The 20203-nt window shown below is 37.5% G+C and overlaps 1 protein-coding gene across 4 annotated transcripts in view; it reads right to left on the reverse strand.

Annotated features, from left to right (window-relative positions):
• Pcca (propionyl-CoA carboxylase subunit alpha) overlaps positions 1–20203 on the reverse strand; it is a 358388-nt gene that overhangs the window by 168710 nt on the left and 169475 nt on the right. For all 4 annotated transcript variants that reach the window (XM_046454817.2, XM_046454816.2, XM_046454818.2 and 1 more), the window contains exons 13-15: positions 6172–6315; positions 4755–4829; positions 578–646 (exon numbers count right to left, since the gene is read on the reverse strand). In XM_046454817.2, coding sequence (XP_046310773.1) covers positions 578–646; positions 4755–4829; positions 6172–6315 — 288 coding nt within the window. The remainder of the gene's footprint in view (positions 1–577; positions 647–4754; positions 4830–6171; positions 6316–20203) is intronic.

Raw genomic sequence — 20203 nt, forward strand, 5'->3', positions numbered from 1 at the left:
ATCTTCTATAAAATGTAATTGGACTGGGGGTGGAGCTCAGGGGTAGAGCACTTGCCTGGCATACAGGAGGCCTTGGGTTTGACCTCCAGAACCACAAAGGGAAGAAAACAAAGAAAAAAACTAGAAACTTAACTATGTCAAATCAACAACGTAAGGACTATTAATTTGCAAAGAAAAACTGAATAGGTCAAAAGCATTCCAACAAACACTGCCTATCAGCCCAACTTCTTGATATCAACTGACACTTTTTTACCTTAGGCAATTTTCTAAATTTATCCAAAAAGCAAACAAAACTTAATGCCTTCTTACTACTATGAGCTGGGTTGGTGCCCCTGAGTGGATGTTTGTTGGTGGGGTGGTGCAGGTGGATGATCTGAGAGGGGAGGACAGACAAATGAATATGGTCTTAAAATTTCTTAAGAGAAAAAAATCTGCAGTTTCTATTTTACATCAGTCTATAATTACTTGTTTAATTATAATACATGATTCAGGTAAAGGCTCTGTGTCAGACTTTTTAACTAAATACGTACATTGTTCAAAAGAACACTGAAAGAAACCATTAAGAAATGGAACTAACTTTTGAAATCATAGGATCATAATAAATGCTGATATCACTTCCTGGTTGGATGCCACTGTCAACCCGGACCTGGGAGGGAGAGAGAAAAATGAAAGGAACTTCATATTGGGCAGAATTTTTTAAAGCCACAAATTTAATTTCCACAGAGAAACTAGATAGTTTCGATCTCAAGTAACATTCCCATTCCTGAACATTAGAAAAACAACCTCAAAATGCACAGAGACCAACCCGTCTTGATCTGTTAATATGCACTACAAGACACGCTTCTGTTACTAAATGAAGGAACTAAGGAATGAAACGGGGACTTTATACACCCTACACCAGTGCCCCAGGATGCATCTGCAGCTCTCTGCCTGTGTGGATGACGCCCCTTCTCAGGGGACTCCCTGCCCGATCCCTCTGAGCGGCCCGGGGAAGCCTGAGCCCTGGCTGCCTGCCTCTCAGTGCCAGAACCGTTCTGGCCTTTCATGTAGGCAACACTTCCCTTTCTGCCGCACCCTCTGAACTGTAAAACGCTATTTTCTGTTACTGTTAGTCCCCTGAGGCTTCCGTGTTTACACAGCTTTTCCAATGGCTTTGCTTTGTGAGGACACAGCCCCAATTAGAGTTCTGATTTTGCAATTTTCATGGGGGGAAAAAACAGCAAAAGTTCAAAATACCCTTTTGAAGAGCCAGATTGCTGTTAACCAGCCAACAGGTTAGTTAGTACATCACTGATTCTTGTTTTCATCTCCCAGTTTGATATCAGCAGCGAGGCATGGAGGTTAGCCATGTACAACTTCTAAAATGAGCAGTTGCTGAGGACAGAGTAGTTATTAAATTATTGTGACCAAGTTTTGGAATCTGAACTATTTAAAAACTAATCAAAATATGGAGCCTGTCAGGCATATCCTAGGGGTCTTGAGGATGGAGGAATTTAATCGAAGCTGCTGGAACAGCAGGACTTTGATGCCCAACATTGCACAGGGGTGGGCAGAGAAGATCGGAAGCTCCCGCGCATCACCTGTGGGAAGAGTGGGCCTCATAAACAGCAGCTCAGCTGTCTGCAGCAGGCAGGAAAAGGTCAACACAGCGGCTGTTAGGCCTTTAATATTTTAATTTAGGCAATTATCAAGGGACCGCATGTAGAACCTCTTGTCTAAGATAGCCACATGAGGGTAAGATGATGGCTTTATTACACAGTGACGTCAAAAGATAAGCCATGGTTTCACTCTCTTCAAAAAGAAAAAAAAAAATTACACCAATATATTTTCCCTGTAAGGTTTTAAAAGAGAACATTATGCCCAGAGGGCTTTTATTTCCAAATTTGCAAACACCAACAAAAATATGGATATTTCTATTCACAGTCATACATGAAAATCTTTAGGTGAAAGCCACTCAGCATATTACAAAGCATACTTGGGCTTCTATTTTCTGAAAACATATTTCAGAACATAAACTAAATTCTATTAAGTTCCTGGTGTTAATTTAAAAAGTTTTAAAAAGAACTAGAAAAAAATAAATAGAGCAGCTTTGAAACAATGCTATCAGTCTACACTCTCCCCACATTCAGGTAGCTCCAAAGGGCAACAGACGATCAAGTTATATAACCAAAAAGATGACTGTGTACTTTAGTTGTCTCCGTTTTAATGCCAAAAAGTTAAAGAACTAACTTTACCATCACGTCACATGTAAAACCACAGCATACTTGCTAATGAGGCTGTGTTCTAAAACCTTTGACTTTCAACATCTCCTATCGTTGCTACATTAACAGCTATAAGCTAGTGAGAAATTCTGATGTTTAACTCACTGGTGAAATAACAGGCAATAAAGAATATTTATTACATCCTCCTATAGTTCATAACTTAAAAATTTTAATTACCTTGAATAATACCATCCTAAAAGTTAAGTGACTCAGAGCTCCTACATACAACTATGTCTCTCTTATTTACTAAAATCATGATCATGGGAAATACGCCATTTTAATTTTAAAACATATGGGGTAAAATCAAAATATGTGTAATCAACACATGTAGGCAAATTGACATTTCCAATTTGAAATTGTAACAAAGCATGAAACCCCTGTTCTATAATTTACTGTTTACAAAGTTTTTTTCCAAAAAACTAATTTCTAACAATTAAGAGTCAAATCGAGTGCTCATTCCTTCAGGGAAACAAAGGCCATAAAAATTTGCAGTGAGTGCTTTAGGAATAAAATCAAATGGAAATTGAACCAATTTTATGAGCAGAACAAAACTGTAGTCTGAAAATAAATTATAAAATAAAATATGATTATCAAGAATTAGAAAGGAAATCTTCATATTTGCCCTATTGATAAATTTCAGGTTTAAAGATGCATGTGAAAAGTACAAACCATAAGTCAACTCTTAAGTATGTATGCTTGTGACCAAAAAAGGTAAGAGTAAACATGGTTCCTCAAGTTAAACTGACTGATCTAGTTTTAATAAGGCAAGGAGGAAACCTAGGACGCTCACAACAAGAACACCCACACAGCTCTGTATGAGATTCCTAAACCACTGCTCAGAAACCCCCAGCATAATTGAAACTGCTTTCTCCAGTACCACAGTGGGCCCTGGGAAGTATCAGACGTCTCCCACCCTTCCTTCTCAATCTACCTCTCCCCTGAAGCCCAACTCCCAGCCCGCCATGTCTACCTGACAAGTGACAGCCCAATCTGATTAAATGCTTCCAAGGGAGGGGACTCATGGGCCTCCATGACAGGCCAAAAGTGATCACCATGGAGATACATAATTACAGCTGTCAACGCATCTACTGTCCTGCTGACATCAATTTGATTGCTCCCAGCAATAATGATAGACAAAGCTTAGTGTGCACTCTCCTGCACCCAATCACTTTATCTATTCCTTGGTCCATTTAGCTGACATGCAACATTCACACAAGCAAATAACAGCAGTAAGCAGAACATTTAAGGCATTTTAATTGTTTTTTCTTTCTATGGATGGCTCACAACTGCAAATGTTATTACATAAAACTCCTGCTGCAGCATTAATTGAAGAAAGATTTGGTGGGACAAAGCCTGTAGGGGGTATAGTTTGTCCATTATCACTTGTACTTTCAACAGGTCTCACGTTTGAAAATTGCAAATTACAAAAACTTGCGAGGGCAAAATGTTTGACATCCTGTTAGCTATTACAACGTGGTGAAAACTTCTAACAACTCGAGTAATCATTATCAATTCTTATTTAATACTTTTTTGTTTGATTAAAAAAGTGTTTAGATATGTCCCTATGATACTTATTTTCTCATCTGCTATTTAACGTCACATAATGCCTGTTAAATCTTTACAATTTTTTTCTGCCTTCAGGCTTTGAACACAGCATGGAGTCTCCCAGCCTAGAAAGGGTCAAGTCCCTTTAGAAAGCACATGGACAAAAACAATTTAAAAAGTGAAATAAATCATATATCGAATAACATCTTCAAATTTAGAATTCTTCCTGTAATCTTTCACCATCTTCTTGCCAGTAATCAAGCTGAATAATCATATTCACAGATGGTGCAGCCCTGTCATCCACCAGCTAACATGGTGTCATATCTGTGCACTTACTACCTTGATTAAGGGAAAGGGAATGTCCTTGTTCTTTTCATGCAACAAAAACTATTTAAAGAGCAGTTATTAAAGATAGAAAGACTGTGGAATAAAACAGGTCACTTTTTCTTAACTGATATAAACAATATGTATTCTTAAAGTCAGTGACACTTAATGGACTGAGGCACACTCTATTTTTCTTAATCCAGTTCAATTAATGGGATGATTTTGTGCTTAAGTTTCTTGACATTTGACTATCTAGGGAAGCTGCATTCTATTTACTAAAAAGATTAAACTGTAACACACACACACACACACACACAAAATCATTTACAGTTCTTCCTTATGATTACATGATCTTTTTCATTACAATTTTCAAAAGAACTGGGAACCTCTTAAACTATCATTTATGTTATCAGATGTCTCTGAGCTTCCCTTGTCAAAAGAATTCTGTCTTTCCTGAACACTATAAAGTACAAAAAAAATTTTTTTAAAACAAAAACACTGATTCCCCATGAATTACACTTGTCCCTCAATTTACACCCTTTGGTGTTGACTTGCTTTCACATAAAAGTATGACATAAATCAAGATTTTAACCCCTCAGCTGGTATTACAGCTTAATGACTTACACCAGGTAGATGTATCGGCTCTTGGTACTGAGACAATCTCCCAATAGACGGTAAACCAAAAGACTTGTAGGGGTCCTGAAAGTTCAAAGGAAAGGAAGCACAGTCTTTGAAATATAAATCAGCACAAGTAAGGTCAGCTACAACGAAGAAGCATTCATAGCTCTATTTTTAACATACGGTATTTACCGAATCACAGATTTCGGAATGCTACTATCTTACCCACTAGACAACTCAAAAGTGTATTTAAAAATCAAACAGAACTGCAAGCAGAATTTAGCCTGACCTTGATCGTACTTTATTGTAATTGGTAAAATTCCAACTTTTTATAAAACTTCTTAGAATGCCTTGGGCAAAAATAAAATAACCTAGGCTCTACATCAAAACATACTCAAGTTCAGAACAACAAATGTGCTGCACTAAAGATATTTGTTTTTCTTACTTCTCAAAACAGCTCACATATGGTAAAACTTGAGAATCTGGGCTCTTCAAATAAAGACCTGAAAAGAATCGCTCCACGTGCTGCTAGATATGTATTCCATTTACAAAGATCTTAGATCATCAGAATAAATAATAAGTAAGATCAGTGTCACAAAAAAGACATACCCCTTAACACATGATGCAGAGCAGGAGGGGCAGTAACAGCGATGACAAAACATATTTCAAGCTACTTTAAAAAGATTGACACAACATTCAGTAGTCTTAAACACAGATACCACACTGATTTTTTTTTTCTATATGGATAGACATTTTAGATAGACAGTCTAAAAGTAAAGGTGCAAATGTTGCCTTGCATTCTTGTCTTAATCATTTTGAAAAAAAAAACACATTTTTAGGTACTGAGTGCTCTATTTCCTGATTCATATAATTATACAGTAATATCAAAATACTGAACTAAGAACTGATGAGTAAAATTATGAAATAAGAGTACATGCTTTATGAAAAGCTCATTCAAATTTTAATCATAATGTCCATGTAATCATAAAGGACAAACATTAAAAAAAAAAAACTGTTGGAAAAAAGTTCACTAAACATGGAATCAACAATAACCTGTACCCAGGGTAGGCTCTTTTGAAAAAGCCCACAGAAAGTTATGACTATTTCTTATTAATGGGGTTGAAAAACAAAAGCAAACAAAATAAAAATAAAACCATAGTCCATTCATGCTCAGAAATGCTCAACCAATGCTTGTTGCCTCTGATTGGAATGGCAGCTATTTCCCACCTGGAAATACATAATTCTTTAAAATTATGGTGAATTATGTGGAAATCATCTAACATTTTTCTGGTTTGATTATGGATTACATAATCAAACACCTGACACAGGACCTAACACCCTGCATTACCCGTGGGCTAGCTACACCAGGTCTCCTGACTCTGGACACCACCACCAACCTTGCTCCCAGCACCACTGACTTTACCTCAGCGTAAACCCGGCATTCCACGGCCCAGCCATTGATGGGAATATCAGCTTGTTTGTGCCTGAGCGGGTAACCCTTAGCAACACGGATCATTTCTTGGACTAGGTCCAGGCCAGTGATGCATTCTGTGACAGGATGCTCAACCTGCAAGGCCAAGATGTGCCCGTCAGTGGGTGAAGAGCAAGGTGTGCAAGTAGAATTAAAGAAGAGAGTTTTCAAAAGGTGCTGGGTAAAATGAGGTCAGTTATACTTATCAGTTATACTTGGCTAAAATACCCTCAGACAGGAGAATAAGATGAAAGACTAAACACAATAATCAAAAAAATTCAGATCTAAAAAGTATTTGTAAACTATCTGTGTTACTTTTCCCAATTTTGATTTACTTGTGGCCCAACAGTATTTAACAATTTAACTTGAAACTGATTCTCAACTGAAAAACACATTCACGCATTCATTGTGCTGCAAGTCTCGCTGTGGCTGATAGTCAGCCTGTTCTGCTACACTTAACATGGCATCTGTAGGGGCTGCTTATGATTTTCCAAAGCACTGGTCGAGCCGCGTCTCAGCCACTGCATGCTTCCACTAACCTGTCCTGACAAGCAGCCAGATTAGCGTGGTCTTGCATCAATGCAGTGCAGCAGAAAGGAGCAGATGGAGCCTGCAGGTTGCTCTCCCTTCAGACTGACCTGGGCAGTGCTTAGCATGCACAATAGCAAAGCAGAGCTAGTGAATCACTCTGCGCTCTCAGCAAATTGCGGAGAACTGCTCGGGTTGGTGCTGTCAAGGGAGTACCTGGCCTTCCACACTAACACATGGGATGCATATGTGCAAAAACATGCACTGACAACGCAGGCGCACCAACAGGGATACACGTCATTATAACTTGATCGATCGCCTATAAATTCCTAAACTTGAGATAAAATAAAGCCAATTATGGCGGTACAGAAGATAATCTGCCCATCCTTGAAAATCTTAAAAAAGCTTTAGGATTGTAATAAAACTTTGGCTATAACTGCTGCTTTGATACTGATTTTCTTCCTTATAGAACTTAAGTATGTCCTAAATGCACTTCACAATAGTGAAGTGCCATGGCATGTCATATTTCATACATGGGCACAGGAAAAGGTCAGTGAACAAGCAAATTATCTTTCCATCTTCAACTACACTAATTGAAGGACAGGGACTTAGTCATTATAATAATCTTGAAGCTTATCATAAGCAGACAATGCCATGGTTTTGAAAAAAAAGCTCAGTAAAAATAAACAGATGGCATCCATAATTAGCTCTGTGTGTGTTATGAGTTTGTTTACAGTTTCAACAACATTTTAAGACATTTTGACATAATTTTAATGACAAATCATTGCTAAAATAAGCATCTACCCTTTATAAAATAAATGTGACACTAAATAAAGATATTATTAGATGGTTTAAAATATATTTTTTGAAAGTAAACCATGGTTTGTGAGGAGTAAGACTCCATATGATAAATATAAAAAGAAAGAAGGAATGTGAAGTCTCGATTATCGTTAGAACCCATTTCATGGAAGAATGCATCTCAGCCCTCTGGTCAATAGGAGAAATCTACCCATGCCCACTGCCATGTAAAATGATGCTACGGGCACATCCTTGCTGGGGGAGAAATAATTTTAAAAGCTAAGTGAAGGAGGCAAGTTTCCTCTTGCTATTATTACAGCCAGAAAAGTTGAGTAATACACACGAGGCAAGTAAACACATATGGAATGAATAAATAAATGAAGGAACAGCAATCCCAGCCATGTCCACAGCAGGTTGCAGAGATAGGCCTGCAACTTGTGGCCCTCCAGAGGTGTTGTCCCAGCCTGTTCTTTCACATAAGAAAATGCTCACAAAAGCAGAGAATAAATAGAAACGTCTGTGCAGCCATGTGCTGTTGTGTTCATACCACTACGAAGGCTTCAACACCCAAATTTATTTTGAGGCACTATTTTACCTTAGAAGATATCCCTGTAACTGTGTAGAAAAGTAAGTACATTAAACTCACTTTGAATGGAAACCAAAAATGGACTCACTTTGTTCCAATCTTGGCCTTGTATAACAAATATAACATAACATTTCACAATTAGAGAGACTGGACGAATTCAAAACTAAAAGTAGGAAACCAAAAAAATAAGCTTAAAAAGACAAAATCTTTACTTACAGAACTGTCTTAAAAAATATTCATTTAGGGCTGGGCTGTGGCTCAGTGGTAGAGCGCTCAACTAGCATGTTTCAGTCGAACCCTGGGTTCGATCCTCAGAACCACACAAAAATAAATAAGTAAAATAAAGGTATTGTGTCCATCTACAACTAAAAAAAAAACTATTTAAAAAAAATATTCATTTAGGTACATGTATTGTCAAAGCCCACAAAGTAGTTTCACACATCTGAACTTCTCAGGTAAAATATAACTTCTTTAAAGTAAAACTTAACACTTTTGAAAGAAACCCTTCTCTAGACATTGAACTCCAAAGCTACTCAATAAAATGTGAAAATTTCCTTGAGGCCTTGTGGTATCAGCAGCAGCATCAAGAATCTTCCAAGGGTGACAATGTTCATTAGACACTTTCCCCACTTCTGACGACTCAGCAATGGTTCTTTCTTAACCAGTGACAGATCACAGATACACACTGGAGCAAAATGGCTCCCAGGCCTAAATACCACTGAATAGAAGGTTTTAAAATCTCTTTAGTAAGTAGAAAGGAAGGGAGGGAGAGATAGAAACAGGGAGGGAAGAAAGAAATGGTTAACTGAAACAAAGAGGAAAAAATGAGTTAGAGATTAGTGTCTGGTGAACCAAATGTTCCTCTGGTCTCACCTAGACAAAAAAAACCTAACTACAGAAGTCTGATGCTAATAAACATCTGTCCCAGGGCTGTTGTGTGAGGGAGGTGTGACTAACACAAGTTTTTTAGACACCACCTCGGCCATTAGAAGGTCACATGCCTTGCTACTCTGCAAGAGGAGGGGTCTTGTGTGCTTCCCCCTTTTGCAAAAGCATCTCTATGGATGGGAATCCCAGGGAGCACACTTTTCAACTTTCAAAAGAACAATTCCCTTACTGTGATTCCACACTCACTAAGCAGACTTTTGAGAACCTGGCTTCCTGTGTTTTTTCCTATCCAACAAAAATTTTATTGTTCCAAAGAACACATAAATAACAGATTCACTATGTCTTATTTTGCATTGTAGTTTAACATATTAGGATTTAAATGCATAGACCTTGTAGTTTAGTCAGCAAGAATAAGCCCTAACCAACACCCCCACCCCCCCCCAAAAAAAAAACAAAAACAAAAACACACATACAAAAAAAGGAGTAAGCCCTACCAACTTAGAATTTTTGAATCATCAAAGACAAACTTCTGGTTGAAATACATTCATCACAGTAGAGCCATGCTGCAAGGTTTATTAGCAGTTGATAAATCAGTTGGTACCATCAAATGCCAGATCATGGGATATAATCATGTGCAGGAAGTAGAATGAATTTATACAGTTCTACATACCGACACCAGATGCTCACAAATGGCTATCTTAAAAAAAAAAAAAAATAGATCTTCTTGCTATTTAAACTGAGTTTTGTTCAAGCCAGGCACTGTGGCATGTCTATAGTCCTAGCTACTCAGGAGGCTGAGGCAGGAGGATCACTTGAACCCAAGAGTTGGAGGCCAACCTGGGCAACATAGTGAGACCATGTCTTAATTAATTTTTATCTTGTTAGTAACCATCAGGCTGTTTTTCTAGACCTCTCTGCAGCTCCCTCTTAATTATCTGATGCTATCAAACTGACTTCCCTGCAAAATAAGCCCATCAAACACAAAATTGAGGTAAACTAGGCTTTATTTCATCTGAGCACTTAATTTCCATAGTGATGAACTTAGGAACTAAATCTTTTTGCTGCTCTCCACCTTCATGAGTCTCAGAATCACAATTGCAAATCTGACACTTCAGTTGTCACCTTGAGCCTTACACCTCAGTAAATATAAACTAGGAAGAATGCGAAAACTAGTGAGTCCTGAAGTCTCCTATCAGACACTTCCTGAATGACGAAGGGAAACACAGTAAGTATACAATAGAGAAATGTGGAGACAGGCCCTGAACCACAGCATCACACCAACAGGGAACCATCCTGGGCCACCCGTGGTCTCACAGAGGCACCTCCATGCCAGAAACATCAGTGTCGGGAATCCCCCAAATGTAGAGACTAAATGTAGTCAGGAGAAAGCACAGGAACCCCAGAGGAGGAGGAGCACTCCATAAAGTAAACGGACTGGGCTCTTCAAAACACCAGCACCCGAGGAGAGGTGGTGCACATTTACAATCCCAACAGCTCGAAAGGCTGAGGCAGGAGGATCGTGGGTTGAAGGCCAGCCTCAGCAACTTAGTGAGGTCCTAAGCAACTTAGTGAGACCCTGTCTCTAAATAAAATATTAAAAGGGCTTGGGATATGGCTCAGTGGTTAAGCACCTCTGGGTTCAATTCCTGGTACAAAAAAGAAAATTCCAGATCATATGGACCAAAAAAGACTGGAATTGTGCAGATTAAGATGGATTTATTTCAGATTAAAAGAGAGAAACAATAAGGGCTGAGGATATAGCTCAACTGGCAGAGTGCTTTGCTCATATACGCAAGTCCCTGGGTTCAATCCCCAGCACCAAAAAAAAAAAAAAAAGTCAGAAAGGAGACATAACAACTAAATGTAATATGTGATTCTGAGCCAGAATTTCTTTCGTTTACAGTAACAAGCCTTAGTGAGACAACTCATGAAATTTGAATATAATCGGTAGAGAGGATGATAATAATATGCGAATGTTAAAGTACTAATTTTGACAAATACTGTGGTTATATTTTTTAAAAATTGTCCTATTTTAAGAAACACAGACTTATTTCATAGTAAAGAGGCGTCAGGCCTGCAATTTACTCTAAAATATTTCAGGTAAAGAAAATGTATATGAATACACACTTTATACCTATACATATGTGTAGGTGTAAAGAGGGAAAGGGAAGGTGGTAGATGTCGGTGAATACAGAAATCCCCTGTACTTTTGCAACTTTACTATAAGTCTGAAATCATTTCAAATAAAAGTTAATAATCATAAAGTGACATCACTTAAGATTTTATTTTTCATATCACAAAACATGATTAAAATAAAGATGATTGATCAACATTTTTTTCTCTCTAATCAGAATCCTCCCACTGTGTCAAATAAAAACAGCTCTCCAACAGCAGATAATTCATTCAACATGTTTTCTGGGACCTAAACTTTTAAATATTTTACTGTGATATTTACCTAACCAGATAACAAGCAAATCTTCCTCAAGAACAGTGAGATTCAGGCAAAGTTTAATGACGTTTATATATTAATTTCAAATGAAAACTGGCAATGAGAAGAGGGGTGGACAGAATCACAGGGATGAAAGGTGTGCTGATCCAGGCAATGACTGAGGGTGGGAAGAGGCACTTGGTGGTCCCTGAACAGAGGGGTCTTTGGCCTTCACCGTCTAGCAGCTAGTGTCCACATGCACACCCTTGCTCAAAACTCCATTATCATTTACAGAGAAAGAACGCGAGACACATTCAAGGGGCATGTGGTGAGAGACTAGAAAGAATGTGTAATTTCCAAATAATGTCATTTTAAATTAATATGATTTTAAGTGACGTCTTTATTAAATACATCTAGTCTAAACGGACAGATGACAAAGAGTTGGTTTGCGAATGCCATCTTTTGTAAGCTTAATCTGTTGGACTCAACTCAAGCAAGCAGTGTAGGTGTGACAAATTGCCCTCTTATATAAAATTGAGTTTCATAACGGTGTTTGGCATAACAGGTCTCTACCTTTTTAGCTTCTACCTTTTTAGTTGGTTGTTACTCCCTCGTGAAAAGGATAGCTGATGCCATTATTATTGGTTCTACTCTTTTGGTTCAGAGAGATTCTTTGTCCAGAACAGAATCTAACATGTACCTATTAAAATTCTGAAGCTTAACCTCCTGAGAATATACGATTTCAAAATAAAGATCTGAAGTTATTAGATTTTGATCTATAGGAATCAAAGATAAAAAGCATGTTGGGAAACAGGTCCCAACACACCATTCCTGTAAACTCACCTTGAAAATAATGCTGTGTTCAACAGGAGCTGTGCAAACAGCACTGCTTCTACCCTGGAGCTCCCCGGCCGACCGAACAAGAGTGAACAGATGAAAACAGGATCAGGGACTGTAGGGACTGAATCGTGTCCCTCCTCCCTCAAAGTCGCATGTGGAAGTTCTAACCCCCACATCTGAGTCTGTATTCCAAAGATAATTAGGCTTAAATGAAGTCATTAGAGTGAGCCATAATCTCACGACTGAAGTCCTTACAGAAGAGGCATTAGGACACAGACACTGCGAAAGGCCAATGTGAAGGCACAGGGGACCGGCACCTGCAGGCCAAGGAAAGGACCCTCCAAAAGAACCAGCCCCAATGACGCCTTGATCTGGGACTTCCAGCCTCCAGAAGATAACTTATTGTTGAAGCCACCCCAGGCGATGGAGTCCTAGTAAACTAGAAGAACCCCTGTGAAGGATTAAAATACAGATGAAGGACTCCAGATCTCAAAGACAGAGAAGAACTTACCACAAGATTTAAAAAGAACCCTAGTAACTGTACGGACCTGACATGCTTACTTAGGCACATCTGTGTGCCAAAACTTCTGTGCTGCGACTTTCTCATCAGGCTCAGCAAGCAATACAAGAAAGCTGAGCATGAAGGCACTATATGTCCTACTTTTTATCCTTAGTCTACCAGACTGACTTCAAATGTTCCAGAATATCCCAGTTCTGGCTGACTCTAGTCATCCTGACAACCCTAGCCTCTATTGCTTTAAATATAATTTTTTTAAAATTTTTTTATTGTTGGTTGTTCAAAACATTACAAATTTCTTGATATATCATATTTCACACTTTGATTCAAGTGGGTTATGAACTCCCATTTTTACCCCATATACAGATTGCAGAATCACATCAGTTACACATCCATTGATTTACATATTGCCATACTAGTGTCTGTTGTGTTCTGCTGCCTTTCCTATCCTCTACTATCCCCCCTCCCCTCCCCTACCCTCCCCTCTTCTCTCTCTAAATATAATTTTAAAAGATCCATTTTTCCCCAGATCCAAAACTTCCCTCTAGCAAGAGGGAAATTTTACAAATTAATTAAAAATCCACTTCCCTATAAATTCTTTTCTTTCTACCAATTATTCTTTCAAATGCTCCAATCCCATTTTTAAAATATTTTAGTCTAGAAAGTCCTTGATTTTTTTTTTTTAACATTTAAAACTACTCTAGCCAGGTATAGTGGTGCTATCTATAATCCTAGCAGCTTGGGAGGCTGAGGCAGGAGGATCTCAAGGTCAAAGCCAGCCTCAGCACAAGTGAGATACTAAGCAATCAGTGAGACCCTGTCTCTAAATAAATACAAAATAGGACTGGGGATGTGGCTCAGTGGTTGAGTGCCCCTGAGTTCAACCCCTGGTACACACACACGCCCCCTGCCAAAAAAAAAAAAAAAAAAAAAAAAAACCTACTCTGAACATAGAATGGGGTATTTGCCCAATTATAATCAATTGTCAGAAAATAAAATTTGGGTTGCAATAGTTCTCCAGTGTTGGAGAATTGAACCCAGGATGCATGCCCAGCAAGCACTCAACCACTGAGTTACACTCCAAGCCCTGGGCTGTAATTATTCCCAATTATTTAAAAAATGAAACTGAAAAGGGCAAGAATTAAGTTACTAAAAAAGAATTCCTAAAGCCTTCTGGAATATCAACTTTCTATATGACACAGAATTCTCTCTGGTGGAATATGAGGGTGTTTGGCTTTCATACGTTTTCAACAATTCTATTATGCTTTCTCTTCTCCAAAAAAACAAGATTCCATTCCTTCACTGTAGCAATCAATATAAGCTACTGACTCAGGTCTGACAAAAACAGGACAATGTATATCTCTGTCCTCAAGGATAAAGGAAGAGCCAACTGATCACACTGGGGTTTTAGTTGTTTATCATTAAAGATTTTACTCCTCTATGTGTAGCATGCTCTAATTCCTATCATCTTTGGAGACTCTATTAAAGGTGGCTTTAAAAAAATCTAAACTAAAATCTCAAAATAATCTAACATTTGAAAACTAATAATTGCACACATATACACACAACTAGAATTTAGAAAGGTGTAATTTGGATATTAATCATATCCAAACATGTAAGCAGAGCTAGCTTATCAATGTAGCAAATACTTTTTATCTATTAGTTGCATTTATATGTGTGTGGGTATATGTATACACATATATATGTTTTAGTTTTCAATAGACCTTTATTTTATTTATTTATATGTGGTGCTGAGAATCAAACCCAGTGCCTCACACATTCTAGACAAGTGCTGTACCACCACCACAACCCCAGCCCTCTGTTTCATTTTTAGAAAATTTCCATCTCCACCCCCATCCCTGATTCTTAACATAAATGCTCTATTTATTAAAAGAAAACTCTTTCATAGTGGTTAATATTGAGTATGTTCATTTGCTTAACAGTAATTTTATAGCTAAATGACAAAAGAATATGAAGTTATTGTGACTCAGTATACCAACTTTACAGATGACTACTGACAGGCTTTATTAACAATAATGACAACATTAGCCCCCTGCAGTGGTGCATGCCTGTACTCCAGCTACGCCGGAGGTTGAGGAAGGAGGATCATCAGTTCGAGGCCAACCTGAGTATCTTAGTGAGATCCTGTCTCAAGATAAAAAATAAAAAGGGCTGGGATGTAGTTCAGTGGTAAAGTGCCCCTGGGTTCAACCCCTGGTACCAAGTAAATAAATACATAAATTTTAAAAACTTTAAGATTAGCAATGCAGATGTGTACACATACAGAGATGCATGCCCCAACACACAACTGGACCTTCCAAAACAAAATAATGATTTTCCAATTGTGGAATAAGAGGATGGTCCCTATCAGAACACAAACTCATAACCTCGAAGATCAATATAAAGAAATAATAACAAGAAACAAAGCATAAATACAAAAAGGACAGTAGTCTTGAGGAAAATTACAAGCCTCAGAGGCTTGATCCAGTATATCTAATCTGCAATAACAGGTTAGAGAACAAGGGAAAAGATGAGTAGATGGAGGAAAACAATAAATAATAGAAATTTTCCCGAGAATGAGGAATCAAACCCTCACACTAAAAGTGGATCTGGAATACAAGTCAGGGTGATGGACAGAAACCCACACCTAGGTGTAACCTGGTATGGGGGACTGGGAATCAATGAATTCCAGTGATTAAAAGAAAACCGGGCCAGCTTCCAGACAGCAAGAACTCATTACTTACAATGGAAAATAAATCAGACTTAATATCAGAAATTAGAACACAGTGGAATTCATGAACTACTGAAAGACAAGAACTGAAACCCAAGAATCCCAAACTCAATCCAATACCATTCCATCTTCAGGCCTAAAGAAACATGTTTGAGGATATGACATTTCAGAACATACAGTCCACATGTTGCAGCTGAGGAACGTTCAGGGAAAAAAATTCTAAACAAACAAACAAACTAGAGCAGAAACCACAACATCAGGGAAAAATGAAGAAGATACAGTAAATAATGAAACATAATTCCAGTGAGATAATATGAGAAACTGAAAAAGAACTTTTGAAACAGGTAAGTACAAAGCAAAGTCAAAAGTAGCTTGGAAGTATGAAATCAACTCGCGAATCTTTAGTGTTAGAAAGTCAGGGAGCTGGTTACACAGTCTTCACAAATACAATGTTTGTGTGAATAGGATGATGAACAGAGTAAAATTTTAAAGAACAGAACTTCCAAGTTATCAGTGAGAAGAATAGTTAGTAACCTGATTCAAGCAAGAGTAGAAGAAAAAAGAAAATAGAAGCAAAACTGGGAAAAAACATTAATTTGAAAACAAATAAAAATGATAAAAATAAGTATATTAGATTGAGGCTACATTTTTACATAATAAAAAGGGTCAGATTGGGTGTTTTAAAAATTGGTTATAAACTTAGAAAACAATTAAAATACATGATAAAGAATACTTTAAAGGATAAGGTAAATAAAAACAGAAAGGTGGACATACAATATGATATAAGTGAACTTTAAAATTAAAGCCCTTAAATATGACAAAGCTACTAGTTAATGATAAAGGGTACAAAATTCATGTCACAAATCTACACATGCCAAATTCTACTATAGATAAACATGGAGATATTAGGAATACAAAGAAAACTTAAAGCTGTATACTGAAATCACAGAATGTCTGAATCTTGGGTTAAAACAGTCCAGCCGGGGGAGAAAAGGACGGTCAGGAAACAACACTAGCAAAGCAAATCCAATGCCAGGTTTCAGGTTCTTGGGGCCTTATCGTTGCTACTCTCACACTTTTATATGTTTGAAAATCACCATGAGCAAAAACAGCCTGACTCATGGAGCGAGAGAAGAAATAAGTAAAGAAATGCAAGAAAGATTTGGATGCAAGGATTTTTGCTTCAAAGTTTCATCTCTGCCCTAAAAATTTTTTGAAACAAGTGAAATCTGACTCAGATTTTAGACTCAGAAACAGATATATAATGTTTTTCATCACAAATAGTTTTTAAAATAAACATGATTTATTTTTTAGAGCAGTTTTACATTAAGAAAAATGAGTTTTAAGTAGAGTTCCCACACCTTTCCTTCTTAAACCCCCTCCCCACTGCCCCTATGTAAACATCACCTATTATTGTAACAATTTGCTGCAATGGATAAACCCGTTTCAATGTTTTTAGTTAAAGGCTACAATTCACATGCTATGGATGTTGACAAATGCATAATAACATGCATCCACCACGACACTACCACTATTTCAGTCCTGAATCCTGCACTCAGAATACCAGAGGAAACTCAGACTTTCCCCTCTGTGTGTGTGGTGCTGGTTATTCCTGCCCAGAGCTGCAGCTTCCCATCCACCCACTTGTCACTTCAAAGACCCTTCCTGTTTAAAGGATCTCTCCTTGGCTCCCCTCCCTACACTGTGGTGGTTACTCAACAGCTGATGCTAGTTCAAAAAACCAGTAACATGTTAACTCAGCTTTATTTCAAACCCTACAAAAGTGAAATCTTGGGGAAGAGGATCTTTTCACCCATATAATAGTTCAGAGACTATGGTACCTATGGGTACCTGGACAAAACAAATTCTCAATTTCAAAAAAAGGAAAAGAACCTAACTGTAAGCTGAATCAAAACGAAGAAATCACTAATCATGAAGCTATGGTAAGAGGCTGATGGTATCCAAAAAAACAAGTTAAGATACACATAGTTTAACCCCTGGGAGAGACATGCCCGTGAACAACAAAATAAATATGATGATATAAAGTAATAATAAAAATCACAAAAATGAAAATTTAGGGACAAAACAGGATTAGGTATAAATGAACCAATTTCTTTCTTTTTTAAAAAATACTGGAGATAGAACCCAGTAATAGGGCATGTTACCACTGAGCTACATCCCAGTCCTTTTAATTTCCTTTTATTTTTATTTTGAAGCAAGGTCTCACCAAGTTGCCAAGGCCAGTCTCGAACTTACAGTCAGTCCTCCTGCCTCAGCCTCCCAGGTGGCTGGAATTACAGCCATGTACAAATGCACCCAGTTCCATTAATTTTTTAAAAAGGAAAGCAACATATTATTTCAAATTAGAATATAAAGAAAAATGAGGACAGATGAGTTTTTCATAATCACTTTTCTTCTTGAGAACATATTTTAAGAATTAATATATGTGTAGAAAATTGCAAGCATTTATCTAATCATTTAACAATTCCATCACTTTAATTTCTTATGCTAAATATAAATAAAATAAGCTATCCATTGAGGCAATTTTTACCACAGAAAAATAAAAGTAATGAGAAAGAAACAGTTCTCTTGGATAACAAATTATAATACATAATATACAGATATAATATCTAAAACAGTGTGGTACTAGCACATGAATAAGCAGAAAGATTAAAAAAAGAAAGTCAGACTGGGGATGTGGCTCAAGCGTTACTGTGCTCGCCTGGCATGAGCATGGCGCTGGGTTCGATCCTCAGCACCACGTACAAATAAAAATGATGTGTCCGCCGAAAAAATCTAAAAAATAAATATTAAAAAATTCATTCTCTCTCTCTCTCTCTCTTTCTCTCTCTCTTTAAAAAAAAATTAAAAAAGAAAGTCAAGTAACAGATCCGCATACACAGGAGAATTCAGCATGCAATGAAGGAGGCACTTCTAATTGGTATGGAAAGACTCACTATGCAATAACAGTTCAATAATCAGGTAGCCATTTTTAAAAAATTAATAAAATAACTTCTAAATGAAGAGAGGACTTCACCATGAAAGAAAAATAATAACTAGATGAATACATAGAAGAAAACTGTGATTTACCATGGAGTAGGAAAAACCAAAGCACGCCACAACAACAGAACTGTGAAAATAAATTCAAATGTCAACCATGAACAAATAAAAACTTTCTTCATATGAAGAAAAAAATACTGTACAAGACAAAAAGACAGGCAACAGATGAGGAGAAAATACCTCCAAATCCTATCTGTTGCTTTTATATCTGCATTTATTTGTCGATCCTACCAGAGGAAAGAACGGTTGCTAGATTAGAGAAGGGAACAATCACTTGCTCACAGAGCACTGTAGAACCATTCCCCATAACCCAGGCCCCCAAGGACAACATGGTGCAGGCTTGGCGTCCCTAAACTCACAGAGAAACATGTATCTGGGACAGGAATGCCCAAACCATTGAACTCAGGGCTTATGTAAGAGATATTGGCATATTTTTTCTTCCTGGGCTCTGGGAAGACAGAGACAGAGAATATGCAAACTTTGCTCTGGAATGTAAGCAAACCCTCTGGCAAGAGGAGAGGAAGCCCCCTCCATTGAACAAGTTCATGTACCAACCTGGACTGTCAACAAATGGCTCTGAAAAAACAGAGACATCTTCTACATAGCTCTCTATCTTTAGGGTTGTTATCCCTTCATCTAGGAGCTGGGGGTCAGGGGTGGGGAGACTGTGGGAGTCTTTGCTTAGAAAACCCCAGTCCTACAGAAATGTCAAATATTCATAGAACATTCTACTATCATAAACTAAAGGACATTCTACAACTCAATAAGAAAACTCAAAGGGTAAAGGATCTAATAGTCAACTCACAAAACAGGAAATGTGAATGAATCTATGAAGAAAAATTCAACCCACTCATAATAAGGGAATAAAAATAAAAACAATATTCCATTCTTCACTCTCATACAGGCAAAGATCACTTTTGGCCAGGGAGAGAAGAAACAAGCTCTCCTGTAATTTCAAGGCAACCTGAAAATACTTAATAAAAGTACATATTGTGGGGCTGGGGTTGTGGCTCATTGGTAGAGTGCTTGTCTTGCATGTGCAAGGCTCTGGGTTCGATCCTCAGCACTGCATAAAAATAATAAATAAATAAATAAATAATAAAGTTTTGTGTCCAACTACAACTACAAAAAATATTTTTTTTAAAAAAAAGTACATATTGCTTTCCTGGAAATTCTGCACACTTATATGCAAAATGGAGGTAGAGGGTTCCTGGTAACTGCAATATTTGTAATAGAAAGCTACTAGAAAAATGATCAACACAGAACTGGTGAAATTATATGACTAGACATCTATTCGACAGGCTATTGCAAGTCATTAAAATAAAGGTTATAATGTTTTAAGTTAAATATGCCACACTCCTGAAGATGTCATGTTAAGTAAAACAGAGTTTACTTCTACAGAGGAAAATAAACAGCTGTGACAAAATGTGGTATAGAGTGGAGGGAAGAGATACAGGTCATAGGGCTGGGGTACAGCTCAGAGGTGGAATGTGTTCTTAGCTGGATTAGAACCTCAGCACCAGAAAAACGACAGCTCAATATGGTATAGAGAGTCACTATTCCAATTTTCTATATATCTGTTTGGATTTTTTGTTTTTTGTTTTTAAA

The sequence above is a fragment of the Marmota monax genome, unplaced genomic scaffold (genome assembly GCF_021218885.2).
Source record: "Marmota monax isolate L192 unplaced genomic scaffold, Marmota_monax_Labrador192_F-V1.1 WCK01_AAM20220418_F8-fsc00026, whole genome shotgun sequence".
In the NCBI taxonomy this organism is placed as follows: Eukaryota; Metazoa; Chordata; class Mammalia; order Rodentia; family Sciuridae; genus Marmota; species Marmota monax.